Source organism: Vanacampus margaritifer, chromosome 19 (assembly GCF_051991255.1).
Source record: "Vanacampus margaritifer isolate UIUO_Vmar chromosome 19, RoL_Vmar_1.0, whole genome shotgun sequence".
In the NCBI taxonomy this organism is placed as follows: domain Eukaryota; kingdom Metazoa; phylum Chordata; class Actinopteri; order Syngnathiformes; family Syngnathidae; genus Vanacampus; species Vanacampus margaritifer.
In genome coordinates this window covers 13797839-13814611 of record NC_135450.1, presented here as the reverse complement: position 1 = coordinate 13814611, position 16773 = coordinate 13797839, and the positions used below count along the sequence as shown (strand labels likewise).

Sequence of the window (16773 nt, the reverse complement as noted above, 5' to 3'; positions counted from 1 at the left end):
CTGAAATCCTCAAACTCTACTGACTTATAAGCGTCACAGCTCGTGATACATTCAATAAATCGCTGAGTGTGGGACTTATGAAAAAAAAGTGGATCCTTCAAAAATAAAATCACGTAATTGTGTGAATAGCCTTATTATTAAAAATCATACACATATTGAGTTTTCGAATATGTAGGGTAAAACAGTTAACATTTTTAAAGAGTTCTAGCAAAAACTGAAACTCCAGCATGTCTTAAATAAAAACTTTTCAAGATCTTAATTTTGTATTCTACAGTAAATACATTTTTCAAAAAAAAATCGAAATGTTAATTTTCACATATCTTAGTTGTAATTCCAAACAGAAGGTGCAAAGGGTCATCAGCATCTATTATAAAGTTAAGTGGAAAAGTTATATGAATAGTTCTCTGAAGTTAACACTGTTTTGAATTGATTTATTATCATCAGATTAAAAAAAAAAAGGTTGATGCTAATATTCGTCAAAATGCTAAATATCGGTGCCGCTAATTGGTCTATCTCTAACATCTTGTTGGGGGAAAAGGGGTAACAAAATTGAACGTACATTGTATCTCCTGACAAAATTGAGTATGTCAACCATTTTGTTTTATTTACATATTGTTTTCTACTATATTGACATTATCCTGGCTGTAATTTAACGCCTTTTAAAAGTATCTGTATGCCCCATAACTATCAAATAATAGTGATAATAAAAACAAATTCAAACATGAAAAGTGAATATCGTTTTCTTTTGAAGGATCCTCCCGGAAGTGCTGATTCAACGGTTGCACTTGACAGCGCTAGTAGGAATGGCGGCTACGGTCACTAGAGGCAGGAACCCAAAGAGCCCGAAACTTTACTTGGAACGGGCCCGCTTGAGGATTTAAACACTGACGAAACGCACGAAGCCATTTCTTGTAGCGGATGAAAGACGGCGTCTTTTGACGTGAGATGCTCGCATGCTTAGCTCGCCTCTACTAGTGCCGCCGAGTTGAATTGAAGGTAGCCCGCTAGCCAGCTGTTGGCTCCCTTGCTTGGCTGGCCCAACAAGTTAACTAAGTGAATAACTATTAAAGCATTCGCCGGTTATCGTTAATTGGCGATCCACTATCGTGAGCAACAACTAGTATCGGGCGACAGTAGCGAGAGGAGCGTCGCGGGGTACCAGTTTGTCATTGCGACTTGAGAACATAATTAGTGCTAATCTTAACGCTAGCTCCAACGCTAGCTAAGTTGTGATCCTGAAGTATCGCCCATTTTCGGATCCTGCCCCAGCTACTGGCTCGGGGGCTAATCGACAAGCCCGTTCGTCTGCTTTTAAGGCGGCATCTGTAAGACGATGGAAAGTCTAACGTTGAGTGATGTCGAGCAGAAATATTACTCTGATTTGTTCGTTTACTGCGACACGGACAACACCAAAAAAGTGGCTTCCTACGGGAGAGTTCTTGACCTTTTCCGGGCGGCCCAGCTACCGAGCGAAGTTGTCATACAGGTAAGCTAACGGTTGTCAAGTCCTCCCTTTTTATGTTTTTTTTTTGTCCGTCTGTAAAACTGCCCTCAAAGCGGTAGTTGAGATGTTCGACAAACTTGAGCGGCTGTCAGTAAAAGCTAAGGTTAGCTTTCATAGTTAGCAACGCTGCGCAGTAGAGACACACCTTCTTCTGGCTAACGTTAGCTTCACTGCTCCGTCAAGCTCCAAACACGCTGAATGCTGCACACTAGATACGATTGGCACGGAGTGGCACAAATGTATAAAACATTAATCATACTCTTAACTACTGCTCACTTTTTCTTCTCTCATTTTATTAAAACTTGGGCTTCCTTCCTGTACCCACAAACTAGGGATGAGTACCTTTCACATATGAACCGGTTCGGTTCTAATTCTCGGTACTGAATAGTACCAATTTTCTGTACTTTTGTTCTGTCGTTTGTGGTATTATTTAACAATAAAATCTATATTTTCAAAACAAAAAAAGAACATTCTCTTGAACAAGTATTTCTCAAGATACAAAATGTGACAAGTAGCAAAATATCATTCATTTCAAACAAATGAGCAAGAGGATGGAGTAAAAAATAAAGATATAACATTTTACAAGACACCAACACCAGGATTCCACCAGTTGTCAAAGAAAAGCATTACTTTTATTATTTTTGGCCAGAGCACGAAAATAGGAAATAGTTTAGATTTTCTGCGAATAATGGGTGATAAATTCCCAAAAATATCTGCAAATGCCGGACTGCAAAAATGCAGAGGTTTAATTGCACACTGCAAGGGCCACTTAATAATTATAATAAATATGTTTAATGATTAACCTTATACTATTAAAGTTAACCAACACAACCTTATTACTAGTTAGACTTAACATTGTACAATGCTCTGCATACAACAATTAGTGTTTCCATCTAACTGTATACATAACAGACAGACTAATGAATAATAATCACATACTGGTTAGCGACCGTGTCTCCAAACCTCTTCATTCAAGCTGTGTACATTTTTGTATTCATCTTTTCTGACTACTTGGATAGGTACAGTATTTACAAAGATTAGCATATTTTACTTAACTTGCATGTCATTGCTAACAAAGGCAAGCCTTGTGAGCTTTTTTTTCTCTCCATCAAACCGATACTTAAGCACAAGATGTGAATTATTTGACATAACTTTATATCGTCACTGTCAGGCAAAATATCCGCATTTGGCCCATTTCATATTTTTCCCACTAATCATTACTATTAACTCTTTGACTGCCAGACGTTTTCAGAAAAGGGATGCCGTGGGTGCCAGCCGATTTAAGCATTTTGACTGATCTTTCAAGGTCCACAGAAAATTATGTGTTTGGACTATGGAAACACACATACTACCAAATGAAAGATTGAACTCTCATCTTTCATCAGAAAAAAAAGTTTGTTTCTACCTTATTCCGTTTTTCAGTAATCAACAATAGAAAATGGTTAGTTTCACCTCTGTTTTGAAACAAAACGTTTTTTAACGTCTTTGGCACTCCTCCATAGGATTTTACTAAACGTTATTTAACGTTTTTGGCAGTCAAAGAGTTACTATTGGTCAATCCCTTCATCGGCTGAGTGTTGTTTTTATTATTTTCATTATTATTAAATATCGAGCATTTTTAAGTGTCGAAAATGACTTGCTTTCTTTGATGATGCAATGTTAATGACTCAACAAACATGCAGGGGTTTTTTTTCTTGTAAAGTGATCCGTTTGGAGATATCTGCAGTTTTTTTTTGTACTTGCCTCGTTTTTGCTTGCACGAACAACATGGCTTCAAACTGAAAGGAGTGACGGGAACATCTTGTGAATAACAAAAAATGAAGCAACGAGCAACTGATTCTTGCTTAAAAAAGACAGTCCACATGTCATCAATTACTAATGACATATTATATAGTCATATTTATTTTTGCCATTTAATGTTAGGATGATTTATTTCCTTTCAAATGATACAAATGAAGTGGTTGTCACATCGCACGTGACAACGTGCATCTTAAAGCATTTTCTTCATCCTTATCAAGGTCAAAGAGTGTGTGGTGGGGAAAAAAATGAAACCGCATTGTACTCTTTTTCTTTAAAATGTGCACTGAACATTTCTGCCTTGAGAGACAGAGCAAGTGTTGTGTTTGAACAGACTGAGTAAAAATGACTTGTACTGTTTGTGCACACAAAAAAAAAGAAAAAAGGACGATCAGCCAACCGTGGAAGGCTGAACACTCAAGGAGTTTTCTTTGTGAAGTTCTTTTTCTTGGCCAAATTCTTTTAGTTTGGATCTGAACTAAGTGGGCTATTTATTAGGTACGCTTGCACAATGTAATGAAATTCGACAAGACTTTTTGTAACCGCTCATTTGTTGGCTCATAATTGTGTTGTGCAGTGAACCGAACGCTATAAAAAGTGACTGATCGGTCTTCAATTGTTTGCTAACGTAAGACATCACATCAGTCCTCTCTTATCTGTGTGCGTTCAGATCACGGAGTTGTGCGGAGCCACCCGGCTGGGTCACTTTGGACGGAGCCAGTTCTACATCGCCCTAAAGCTCATTGCCATCGCCCAGTCGGGCCTGCCGCTCAGAGTGGAAAGCCTCAACTCAGGTGAGTCCTTTTTGGAATCAAGTTTGATTTGGGACTCCAGTCTGAACAAGTCCCAATGAAGCAGCAGTTGAATTTCTTTTATGTTTGCACTTTAACTGGAAATTGAAGCAAGTACTTGGCCTCCATTTTGAAGAACTGTCCGCTGTGAAGTTTGCTGCCACTATTTCGTGCTTGCAACACTCAAGACAAAAAAATAGCAGAGGTGTGCCACTTAAGGTACCAATGTGTGTATATTATAATTAGGGGTGTCGAAATTAGTGCGTTAATTTAAAGTTCCTTTAACGACACTTTTTTTTTTATGCGCGATTAATGACCGCCCCTTGCTTGGAAAGGCTATACTGGGGGAATTCCAGTTCCAACGCAGCAGACACGTCCACGTTAAAATTTAGCTGTAATAATAATGTATATATATTTGTGGATACTGGGGTCAAAGTTGTATTTTACAATTTTAAAAAATGTGCAGAATTTCACAAGTTACTTCATGTTAAACATTAGATAGCTCTTAATATGAAAAGAAAAATGCATTGAGCTGTCACCAACGTCTTACAAATGCAATAATGCCATCTAGTGGCAGAAAAATGACTAACACAAATCAATATCACACTCGTTTTTTTTTTTACAGTACATCTTTTTAATTTGGCCAATTATGAAATTACTGTATGAATGACTAAAAGATGCAGTCATATTTCTATTAGTTTAATATTTTTTCCCACTTTTATTTTAACACGAGCATGAAAACTTATTGTGCATTTTATTGTACATTTAGAACAGTCATAAAATGTGTGATTAATCGTGATTTAACTATTGTAGTCATGCGATTTAATTACGATTAAAAAAAAAAAAATGTCATCGCATGACACCCCTAATTATAATCCAAAAGGGAATTATGTTAGACGGACAGTCGAAGCCGTCATTAGGCCTTTGTCTGATGTAAAAAGCTGCATGGAAAAAGTAAGCAAGCACTCGGCTGGAAATGTTGCAATATGAACATCCTGGAATGATTTCACAATGTCGTAAGGAAGCACAGACGCGACTTCTCCATGGCAAAAACAATCTTAATGCTCTGCTGTGATGGATGTTGGACGTTACTCAAAATTCATTTCTGCGTTTGCAGTCAAGGATCTGCCGCTGCCCAGGTTTGTGGTGGGGAAGAATGAGGCGGAGGCGAGACACGTGGCGCTTTACCAGGACCCGGACGGTCAGGGGTTGTACCCCGCCTCTGCTGCTGCTGTAATACCAAGACCGGCAGGCAGGGGTCACCAAACCAAGAAAGCGCCCCCCGCAGCTAGCGCCCATCCTGTCCACGAAGCAGTTCAGCCCACAGCACCAAGCATAGAAACGCAGGTGTGTGTCATCCTCCACTGAATTGTCAAATTGTTCGCTCTTTGAATTGCAACTTGCGCTTGTATTGCTGGCAATAAACAAATAATTAAGGAATACATGTATGTTCACAAATGTTTGTTTTTTTTTGGTATCTTTTAGCAGGCAGAACCAACATCCCCTGTGGTCTCCCCTCATCAGTCCCCACCCACCTCCCCACCTTCGTGGAGGAAACACAAACGGCAGCACAGTGGCGGAAACGCAGACAGACAACCGGTGGGGGCGCCGACTGGAGCCGCGTGGACGCAATTCCGGGAACAACAAACTGGTATTCTTTCATCTTTAAAACTAAAAGTGTTTTCCCATTCAAAACGTTTAACATGCTCATGAACCAAAACAAAAACAGGGTCTCTAGTAATGTATTTGGAAAATATTGCACGGAACCATTTTGATGATTCCTTTCTGTCTGCGTCAGCTCCTGTGGCAGGCGACGGATTGTGGGCGTCGCACTCGCCCCCTCTTCCAGGTCAGGAAAGTTGGGTCAGTTTCACAGCTGACACGCCGCCGGCAAGCACAGTGCCCGGGGCGCACCCCTCGTCTGTACAGGTAAGAAAACATGAACTAGCATAACTTCTCATGTCGCATAAAGCAAGTTCGTGCTTACTCTATTGCCTACATTAAAGCAACACTAAGGAACTTTCAGTTTACATTGATTATGGCGGCGCAATATGGACGAAAGTGGTAATGTTATGCCTGAAGGAAGACTACATTTCCCATGAGGACAAGCGCATTGCGCCGTTTTTGAGCACACGGCAGTCAAATTGATTTCTTTGTCACGAAATGGGTAAAGGGGGAAGTGACGTATGCCATAAAGCAGTCAGCACATTTGTAGTTTTTTGTGTGGCAGTGTTCCTACCATCCTCCTCAAAATTAAACTAGTTTTAAGTCAATGTTTCATCAGAAGAGTTAGGAAAATATTTTTTTTAGGTTGAAAAGTTCCTTAGTGCTACATGAAGCCACTTATTTGGTGTCTGTCTCACAGTAAATATTAAGATTATTCCATATGATAATATATCACAGGCTGGTGTTTTATTTTCTAATTGATTTAAACAACCGTATTTTTAGGACAGTAAACAGCTACTTTTTCCCCCACGCTTTGAACCATGCAGCTTTAAATGGGATGCGCTGCATATATGAAATTTTCAGACTTTTCTGGGAGGCTACTAATTTAATAAAAATAAAAAAAAGTTAACATAATATGTGCACATAATTGCTTTTATTGCTAAAGTTAGCCGTTGTGGCTTTTAATCCATTTGAGACATTTTCAGTTAAATTCTTCTGGCCACTACGTTGTAACTTTGCTTCATGCCATCAAATTAAGTTCTGAAATTGTTGCCTGCGCTTTTCTGTCAAAAATTGCACTCGTTTTCGTGGTATGTTTCTCTAATCTTCCTTCAGTCTTTGACCAGCTTTGCCCAAAGTTTAATTACATTTTGCGATATTTAATTTAGCGTTGTTAACTCTTTGACTGCCAAGCGTTTTCAGAAAAGGGATGCCGTGGGTGCCAGCCGATTTAGCATTTTGACTGATCTTTCAAGGTCCACAGAAAATTATGTGTTTGGACTATGGAAACACACATACGACCAAATGAAAGATTGGACTCTCATCTTTCATCAAAAAAAAAAGTTTGTTTCTACCTTATTCCGTTTTTCAGTAATCAACAATAGAAAATGGTTAGTTTCACCTCTGTTTTGAAAAAAACGTCTTTTAACGTCTTTGGCACTCCTCCATAGGATTTTACTAAACGTTATTTAACGTTTTTGGCAGTCAAAGAGTTAAAAGCCCCTTTTCGCCTCAAATCAACTAGGCATAAAAAATGTCCTCCTTTCCCAATTGAGTGCTCATAATGAAATCTTTAATCCAATAATAAAGTCTGACTCGTCTTCACTTTCAAAGGTATAAAAAAAAGTTTTATTTCTTGTTTGATTTCAATCCCTAGACTAAAAAACAACAATAATAATCCAATCTGAGGAAATAATTAATCTGCCACATGATGCCTTGCCCTAGGAAAGCACAACGATACGAACAACGGTGCCCTCAGCAGCGACAGCAATGACCAATGAGATCCAGCGGCAGTCCAGTGGCTACGATGATCCCTGGAAGATCACGGACGAACAGAGACAGTATTATATCAACCAGTTCAAAACCATTCAGCCCGACCTTACTGGTTTCATACCAGGTATCAAAACAGAAAACACTCACAATTTCCAATTCGAATGCGCTTCCTGGGTCATTTCCTGTCTCTTTCTGTGTGTCACAGGTTCAGCAGCAAAAGAGTTCTTCACCAAGTCCAAATTGCCCATTTTAGAGTTGTCACATATTTGGTGAGTCAGCAAAAGCTCTTTTTAGAGAATTTTCACACTATGAAGTGGGGGTTTCTCAAACACACTTTTTTGTACTATGCATAAACAAACCAGAAAGAAAAGATTATTTTTGCCAAATGTAGTCATAGAAGTCTGTCTGAAGTCAAATTACTTTCATCCAAATTCTTTTATCGTGTTACTTTGTGATCTTGTTTTTTTCTCTCTCGCCAAAGGCAAGAATGAACCACGTGCATTTATTTGTGTGTCTCTTCAGGGAGCTTTCAGACTTTGACAAAGATGGCGCACTAACCCTGGATGAATTCTGCGCCGCATTTCACTTGGTAGTAGCCCGGAAGAATGGCTACGATCTCCCCGAGAAGCTGCCCGAGAGCTTAATGCCAAAGCTGATTGACCTAGATGACTCAGCAGGTTTGCGGCCCCATTTCATTTGTTCGCCCATTTCGTCTCTTGACCTACACACTAAATCTCAAAACGTTTGTTTTTGCTGTCCATTAACTTAACAATTGTGCATTTAGGGTGCGTTACACATCTGTAAATGTTAGGGGTGTCAGGTCATTCAGTCTTTGTTTTCAAGTTTTCATACTCTTGTTAACATAAAAGTGGAAGAAAATATTAAACTAATATAAATATGGCTGCATCTTTTAGTCTTGGTACAGTAATATCATAATAATTCATAAAATTGAGTTAAAATGGAAAAGATGTACTGTACTGTAAAAACGAGTGGTTCAGGTCATTTCTCTGCCACTAGATGGCATAATTGCATTTGTAAGACATTGGTGACAGCTCAGTGCATTTTTTTCCTTTCCATTTTAACTCATTCACTGCCATTGACGACTATAGATGTAAAAAAATGCATTTGAACTATTTCTAATAGTTGAACATTTTTCCAGTTTTTTTAACAAGAGTGAAAACCTAGGGAAAAAAATATTGTACATTTACAACAGATATAAAATTTATGATTAATCGTGAATTAATTACCATCAAAAATGTAAATCGCCTGACACGATTTAAAAAAAAAAGAAATAAAAGATTATTAAAAATTAGGGACCTCAGGCGATTAACATTTTTAATCGTAATTAATCGCATAACTTTACCAGCTAACTCACTATTAATCACAAATTTTATATCTGTTCTAAATGTACAATTTAAACAAATCTAGGTTTTCATGCTCTTGTTAACAAAAGTGGAAAAAATAAACTAATAGAAATAGTTCAAATGAATTTTTTAAGTCTATAAGCTGTCAATGGCAGTGAATGAGTTAAGAGTCATCTCATCTTTAACTCTTTGACTGCCAGACGTTTTCAGAAAAGGGATGCCGTGGGTGCCAGCCGATTTAAGCATTTTTGACTGATCTTTCAAGGTTCACAGAAAATTATGTGTTTGGACTATGGAAACACACATATTACCAAATGAAAGATTGGACTCTCATCTTTCATCAGAAAAAAAAGTTTGTTTCTACCTTATTCCGTTTTTCAGTAATCAACAATAGAAAATGGTTAGTTTCATCTCTGTTTTGAAAAAAAACGTCTTTTAACGTCTTTGGCACTCCTCCATAGGATTTTACTAAACGTTATTTAACGTTTTTGGCAGTCAAAGAGTAACTTGCGAAATTCTGCATATTTTTTAAATTGTAAAATACAAATTGACCCCAGTCTCCACAAATATATGCATTATTATTAGATTTATTACTGCTAAATTTTGACATGGATATGTCTGTTTCATTGAGGCTGGAATTCCCCCCCCAGTACGGGCTTTATAAGTGAGGAGCGGAACATTTAATTAACTCAAAATAAATGCACTACTTTTGACACCCCTGATAAATATACAAATATTCTCTATTGTTTGGATCCAGTGATAGAAACCTGATGTCATGTTAAAAAAAATAAATAATAAAAAAAAAAAGTTCCCCATTGCATTTTGTTACCGCCTAGCACGCCTGTCTGTCATTTTGATGGTACACGTTTACAACACGCAGAAGTCCCGGAGCCAACAGCCGATGTCGCGTTCTCGGCCTCTCCTACCGAGGTGACGCCCAACAAGTCTCCCTCCATGCCCTCCCTCAACCAGGCTTGGCCGGAGATGAACCAGAGCAATGAGGTTTGCGCACACTCGCACAACACACAAAATTGCTCTGTCTGGTTGGCTACGGTTTGTTTTTAAATCCTGGTAATTGGCACTGAATTTACTTTTACTTCTCGGGCTGTGGCAAAGGCCCGTTTGTCCGTCCCCATCTCAGTGGGTGTCACTAGATGATTTAATCTGTATGCCTGCCGGGTGATCTCATTTCAACTCTGGATGAGTGACGACGACTCTCGCCAGCGCCGCCGACCGATGTTACAAATGTGTGATGTCACTGCACTGGCTGCCCTGCTCATTTGTTTTTCGTCTTCTCACTGTCCTGTCCGTCTGTCTCCTTGCAGCAATGGGAGACGTTTAGCGAGCGCTCCTCCAGCTCACAAACTCTGACCCAATTTGACTCTAACATTGCACCAGCTGACCCTGTAAGTGGATCACCTAGCATTGCATGGTTTCACCATTAATGGACAGACATTAACCCATCCTGAAATGATCTGAATTGTCTCCGTCTCGATCTCTTTCTCTCGTTTCACTGTGTTTGGGGCATGAGATTATTTCAAATGTGTGGCTTTTATTGGGTCTCTTCTTTTGCTACTGTGACATCCACTACAGGTTAATATTTGCAATAAATAGGAGTTAAATGATTTTGATAAGTAAGAAATAGCAAAGGCCAGCTAATCTGGTGAAAAATGCATTATTGTACATAGGGTAAAAAAAACAAAACTGTATTTGCTTAAATTGTAACAAAACGGACACAAAAAAAAAGATAATCTCCTTGGCTGAGGTAATGATGATAATTCCATCATAAATGTGCCTCTCATCACAGGACACGGCCATCGTCCACCCCGTTCCCATCAGAATGACCCCGAGTAAGATCCACATGCAGGAGATGGAGTTGAAGAGGACTGGCAGTGGTGAGAGCATCTTGACTTTTAAATGAAATAAGATGATTTTTTTAGAACGCCTCTTTGTTTTCATTCGTACAAGATTATTGGAACTTGTGTATTGAAACGAGTTTGTATGTGACGTGTGTAACTAATGGCCTCCGAAAATATCTGAATAAAAAGCAGTGTGTCCTGGATAACAATATGAACTAAATGTTATTTGCTCTCGCTCCTTATTTGGACGTGTTTAGATCACAACCATCCAACCAGTCCATTACTGGCCAAACCACCAGAAGCGTCTGAAGAAGTCAAACTAGCCGCCACCATGAAGTTCGTACCAGCAAATGCCGTAGGTCAGTACATATCTGGCGGGTTACTTTGATGTATGATAGAATCTTGCCGTCTACACATTGGACAAGTTTTTCCTTATGTTTTGCTTTAGGATTAGGATTCAGTCTTTCCCAATTAAAAAAAACAAACAATGAGCATTAATGACATGAACTAAAAATGGCATTTTTTTTTCTCACACAGGTGATGGTTACAGCAGTTCTGACTCATTCACATCTGACCAGGAGCCAGTTGCAAGACAAAGGTGACTTATTAACCTCCGACAAGGCGTGGCTTTATCCACACATTGATGATGTTTTGAACTAATCAAAATGTTAGACATGTTTTTTTTTGGGTGGGGCAAATATTAACTCATTCACTGCCATTGACGGCTATAGACGTCAAAAATTCATTTTAACAATTTCTATTAGTTTAACATTTTTTTCAACAAGAGTGTGAAAACCTAGAATTTTTTTTTATTGTACATTTAGAACAGATATAAAATTTGTGATTAATCGTGAGTTAACTAGTGAAGTCATGCAATTAATTACAAAAAAAAAAAAAAGTATCACCTGACGCCCCTAATTTTTAATAATCTTTTCTTTTTAAATTGCGTCAGGCGATTAAAATTTTCAATTGTAATTAATCACATGACTACAATAATTAACTCACGATTAATCACAAATTTTATATCTGTTCTAAATGTACAATAAAAAAAAACTAACATTTTTTTTTAGGTTTTTTATCAGTGCAACTTAATAGATTTTTGGAGTTGCCGTTTCTGTGTGCAGGTCACAGTCCGGTGCATCTCCAGAAGCTCTAAACGTGGCGGCCCCACCTCCCCCTCCACCTCGCCCTCACGCGTCACACTCCCGCTCTTCATCGTTGGACATGAACCGCAACTTCGCCGCCACCTCGGCGACAGGACAGCCGCAGCCCGCCGCCATAGCTTTCCCGCCAGCAGTGCCTCCTCGGCCGCTTCCCACACAGGTGAGACGGAAAGCAACCATCTGCGCTTCATTCCCTGACCCAGAAACACAAACCCACCTTTTCGCTTGACCTCTCTCCGAAGTCGTCAGCACCGCACACGGGACAGCGCGCCGAGGCTGAGGGTGCGACGGGAGCGGGGGCCGCGCTCGGCGCCACGTCTCCACAGCAGATCCCGCAGCAACCCAATTTCGCAGACTTCAGTCATTTTCAGGCCTTTGCTGCATCTGAGCAACCTTCGAGCTTGCCGGAGGTCGACAAGCACAGCGATCCTGGACAGGTGGGTGTGCGGCATCTCTCCGTGACCCGAGCTTTAACTGAGAAATGTAAAGGATGCACACTAAAAAGAGAATTGTTGAACCAATTTAAGATTATAAATTTAATTGTTGACCAACTTAAAAAAATATATAGTTTCAGGTGGTAACACATTATTTTCAAATTCTCTTGAATTTTTTGGAATTTTTTTCACTATACTAAGTAATAAACACTAATCAGGGGGAACATGCTTTTGTAGTACACTTAGATGTGAATTAAAATTAATCCGATTAATCGATTAAATAATCGCTAGATTAATCGGTTCTAAAAATATTCAAAAGTGACAGCACTAATGTTAACATTCTTTTGTTTTTAATTTTTCTTAGTAAGTCATAAGTGTACCATCACTAGTGAGCTATTTTTAGAACAGACCTATGTGCCACTCATGTTGTCCTTGGGGCTAGGTAGTACCCGCTGGCATTGTTTCTTAATTTTTAATCTTTTTTTTTTAAATAAAGAAAATGTAAAAAAGCCTTTTAGTTACTGACTGAGACATGTGTGGGTTATTGCAGGGCGACAAGACATCAGAAGGAGCCGGGCCCTTGAGAACGGTCAAGAGTGATGGCCAGGCTGATGAAAGAACTTCCACCACTCTAAACTCTGTAAGTCACCACCGTTTTACGACATCCAACATCATTTTACTGCATTTTACAGTAATTAACTATTACACATAACACGAGCCACTAAACAAAACTGCCCTCATTGTTTAGGGCTACAGACAAACCTCACTTTTTAAAACTTTTTTTTTATTTTATTGTCCTTCCAGACCAAGGGTTCCTCCGGTCCTTTAGCTCCTCCTCCCAAGCCTATTCGTCGCAGGTTGAAGTCTGAGGATGAGTTACGGCCCGAGGACGAGCAGCAGCACGGCCCGCAGAAGTCCAACATCATAACTGCTGCCCTGGCTACTCAGCCCTCAATCCCCAGGTTGGGAATGTTTCCCCTAAAGTATGCTAGCGGTGCGATCCATCTTTATCAGCAGTTAGATCACAAATATGTATTTGTGCGATTATCTTGACAGGTCAGTAGGTAAGGACAAAAAGGCGATACAAGCATCAATCAGAAGAAATAAGGAAACAAACACGGTGCTGGCAAGACTAAATAGTGAACTGCAACAACAGTTGAAGGTACGTCGCAGTACAGTCGTACGACCATACAAGCATACACAACAGTGTAATGTGTAAAAACAATAACATTCTTTAGCATCTCTGATGAATTTTGCATTGCTTTTTAGCATCGGTCAAACTAGCGGCCATTTTGCCACTTGCAATCCCAGTTGCGCAGGTAACCACCAATCACGGCTGAGCTTGTGGGCATCACATGACCAGCTCTGAAAATGACATCACGGTAGCTCAGAGCTACCTGGCTCACCAGCAAGTGGCAAAATGGTCGCCTTTTGAGCTGGATAAAAACTGCCGTATTTTGCTGCTATGTTCATATTCCACAAATACAATATTAATCAGAATTTTGTGTTTAGACTAGTGGGGCTGCATAGACAGACCATATTATTAATGAGAAAATCTTTGGGTTGAAATTTAATTAACTCATTCACTCGCAGCCATTTTCACTTTAGCAACCCCCTTCGCTCCCGGGCTGTTTTACTGGATTTTTGAATGATTTTGCAAGGCCCACAGAATATTGTATTCTATTGCTATAAAAACATGAAAGATTAGAGTTATTTATTTAATCAGGAAAAAAGTATATTTCTATGTTTCCGTTTTGCAGCAATTAGCATTAGAATATAGCTATGTTTCATCATTATTCACAAATCTGTGGGGAAAACTGTAAAACAGTGGGGAAAGAGCTTTTTGCAACGTGGCCCTGGTTGATCTCCTATACTCTGGTGCCACCTGCTGCCCATTTCTTGTAATAGCTACCATTGCTTCAAGCATGCTCTTCAGTTCAGAGACGGCATCAAAGCCTTCTGTATGCTATAGCATAAAAAACGTATAACTACGTCTTTGGGAGCATGGTAATATTTAGAATAGAACATATTTACACGTTTTTGGGAGGAGATGAGTTAAAGTTTTTTTTGTTGTTGCTTTCCCCAGGACCTGCTTGAAGAGAGAATATCTTTGGAAGTGCAGCTTGAGCAGCTCAGACCTTTCTCCCATCTTTAACCAACGCCGGCGAGGTGCTTGTAGTTTCTCCAAAGCAAGGCTGCGCCCTTGGTGGGATGTCGACCCCCCCTACTCCCAACCCCTTCCATTACCCCCCCCATGCCCCCCCCCCCCCACTCCCTCCCATCCGCTGCGTGCACCTCGTGTAAGCCCGCCCTTGCTTATCAGGTGTACAGCGAAGCGAAACCGGGGGAGCACAATGTGGCCGCGAGAGCGCGAGAAGATGGTTTATTCTTCAAACGTGGCACTTTTTCAATTTTCTCCGCAGAGAGACGAATCCGCGGCCCAACCGCTTAAGTGGGGAAGCAGTGTTGCGACTTTTTGGCTGCAGCTACGAGTTCCGTCTGAAGAGCGAACTGCTGGTGAACGAATGCGCGCGTGAGTGGGACGTCTGTTTTTTTTTTTTAAGTGTCTGGATGAAAGTACCAGTGTTGTCAACACACCAATCTACTGTACAGTTCAAAGAGTTCTTTAGCCAAATCTTTCAAGGGAGTTCCGCATCGAACTCTCGATTGAAGCGGTAAAACAAACTTATGATCGCAATGGGTTAGAAATCACAAACGTTTCCCTGCTTTTTCCACTTCGGCGTGGCCTGCGGGAAAAGAACGTTTGTGCGCGTTTGTTTGAATGGATTCCGCTTCATGCCAAAACGACTGAACTACCACTGCTGTCTCACCTGTTTGGTTTCGTCATACTTATTTCCATCATATTGGGATCACCATTTTTTTTTTTTTTAAAGCCCCTTTTCATCGGAGCGTCATGTTCGAGTCTCCTTTTTACGTAAAGGGAGTGTTTAAGTGAATTCCAGCTACAGGAGGTGGCATTTATGAAGGACTTGGGATGAGAAGTTTTTTTTTGGGTTTTTTTTTGGGTTATTTCCCCTTTTGGTGCAGGTCCAGAGTTATTTCCAATCATTTGCCGGATGACGTCGGCACTATGCAAGTTGGGGGCGATACATCTCCGCAGCTGTTAGATCTTAGAAATAGTAGCAACTGTGTCTTTGTATCTCGGATCTTCCAGAACACAATCTACTGTATATGCTCCAAGAAGGAAGCAATTCCACATCAGTGTTTCGCACTTTCAGCTTAAATTAGAAAAAAAAGAAATGTTAACAAGACTAGACCAGTTATCACAACCTGAATGATCCAACTGCACTTTGAACTTAAAAACCCTCTGTATGGCTTTTATAGCTTCTTCTTTTTTTTAATAATTTTTTTTTTAACTGCTAGTCTGTCAGAAGTATTAAAAGTAAAAGGTCATCAGCCAAACCACTCAAGTTGTCGCCTGGAAAAAGTAGGGTTTGAGCCATCCCCAAATATCCTCGTTTGATTTATTAATTGCGTTTTCTTGTTGCCTTACTCTTAACTCCCACTGTCTGGAGTTCAGGTTTCCATGGTGACTGACTGACCACCTTGTTGCAGCAAGGCTCGCCTTCTTTTGTTTTCTTCTGGGTTTGTGTGTTTGGATGAATGTGTGTGTTAGTGTTGCCACACCTGGAACTAATACCATTTGAAACCCTATTTAAAAAGCATCACGGGATGGATTAGCGCTTGCCGGACGAATAGCACTCGTCGACCCATATGGCAATCCAGGCAGAAGCAATCGGTTGAAAACAAAACTTTGGTGGGATTTTGAATGCAATTTGCTCCCAGATCCGTGTTGTATATTGTATATGACACACCCCGTTTGGACTTGTGTACATTTGCGTTAATTGCTGACTAACAGCGAAATAATATTCTATTTAATTCCTTTTCTGTTTGGCTGTGGGGTTCCTAGATGTTTAAACTGCATGGATGTTCTGTATCTCTGCAGTCGACTAGCAGCTGTGTGATTTTTACACAAAAATAAAAACGGCACAATATTTTAAATCATGCTTGGTTAGCGTGACTGTGTGGCCTCGTGCTTGCTCGAACTTATTTTGTGGTACTTTGGAAATGGAAGTTGGTGGTGCGTTAAATGGGAGGAGAAAAAATTGGTAAAGATCAGAACAAAGTTGATCTATAGGAAGGCACTGTAGAGATCTGTAGGATGCGACTAAGGATCAGTAGTCGCATCCTGAAGATCTGTAGGATGCAACCTCTGTAGTCGCATCCTAAAGAACTGTAGGACGTGACTTATGATCTGTAGTCACATAGTTAAGATCTATAGGATGCAACAACAAAAATCTGTGGGATGCGACTAAAGATCTGTAGGATGCAACTAAGGATCGGTAGTCGCATCCCAAAGAACTGTAGGACGTGACTTATGTTCTGTAGTCATATAGTTAAG

At 39.9% G+C, this 16773-nt stretch overlaps 1 protein-coding gene across 4 annotated transcripts; it reads left to right on the top strand.

Annotated features, from left to right (window-relative positions):
• The first annotated feature begins 783 nt into the window (after positions 1-783).
• reps1 (RALBP1 associated Eps domain containing 1) lies at positions 784-16376 on the top strand. 4 transcript variants are annotated; one of them, XM_077553239.1, is made up of 19 exons: positions 784-1486; positions 3972-4095; positions 5210-5439; positions 5581-5743; positions 5891-6021; positions 7483-7654; positions 7736-7799; positions 8053-8207; positions 9775-9896; positions 10220-10300; positions 10702-10789; positions 11011-11112; positions 11291-11351; positions 11878-12076; positions 12159-12353; positions 12901-12990; positions 13155-13312; positions 13407-13512; positions 14437-16376. In XM_077553239.1, exons 1-19 carry the CDS (start codon positions 1334-1336, stop codon positions 14503-14505), a joined length of 2463 nt encoding a protein of 820 aa, XP_077409365.1. In that variant the 5' UTR covers positions 784-1333; the 3' UTR covers positions 14506-16376. The 4 variants fall into 4 exon arrangements, with proteins under 4 accessions (XP_077409365.1, XP_077409364.1, XP_077409367.1 ...); XM_077553238.1 differs by having other exon boundaries at positions 5578-5743; XM_077553241.1 differs by lacking the exon at positions 10220-10300.
• The last annotated feature ends 397 nt before the right edge of the window (positions 16377-16773 follow it).

Bases quoted from the DNA above. Each gene is read 5' to 3' on its own strand.
- reps1 (XM_077553238.1), top strand. From the start codon at position 1,334: ATGGAAAGTCTAACGTTGAGTGATGTCGAGCAGAAATATTACTCTGAT. The intron at 9,897-10,219 runs GTTTGCGCACAC...GTCTCCTTGCAG, and splicing joins AGATGAACCAGAGCAATGAG to CAATGGGAGACGTTTAGCGA. The intron at 11,113-11,290 runs GTCAGTACATAT...TTTCTCACACAG, and splicing joins CGTACCAGCAAATGCCGTAG to GTGATGGTTACAGCAGTTCT.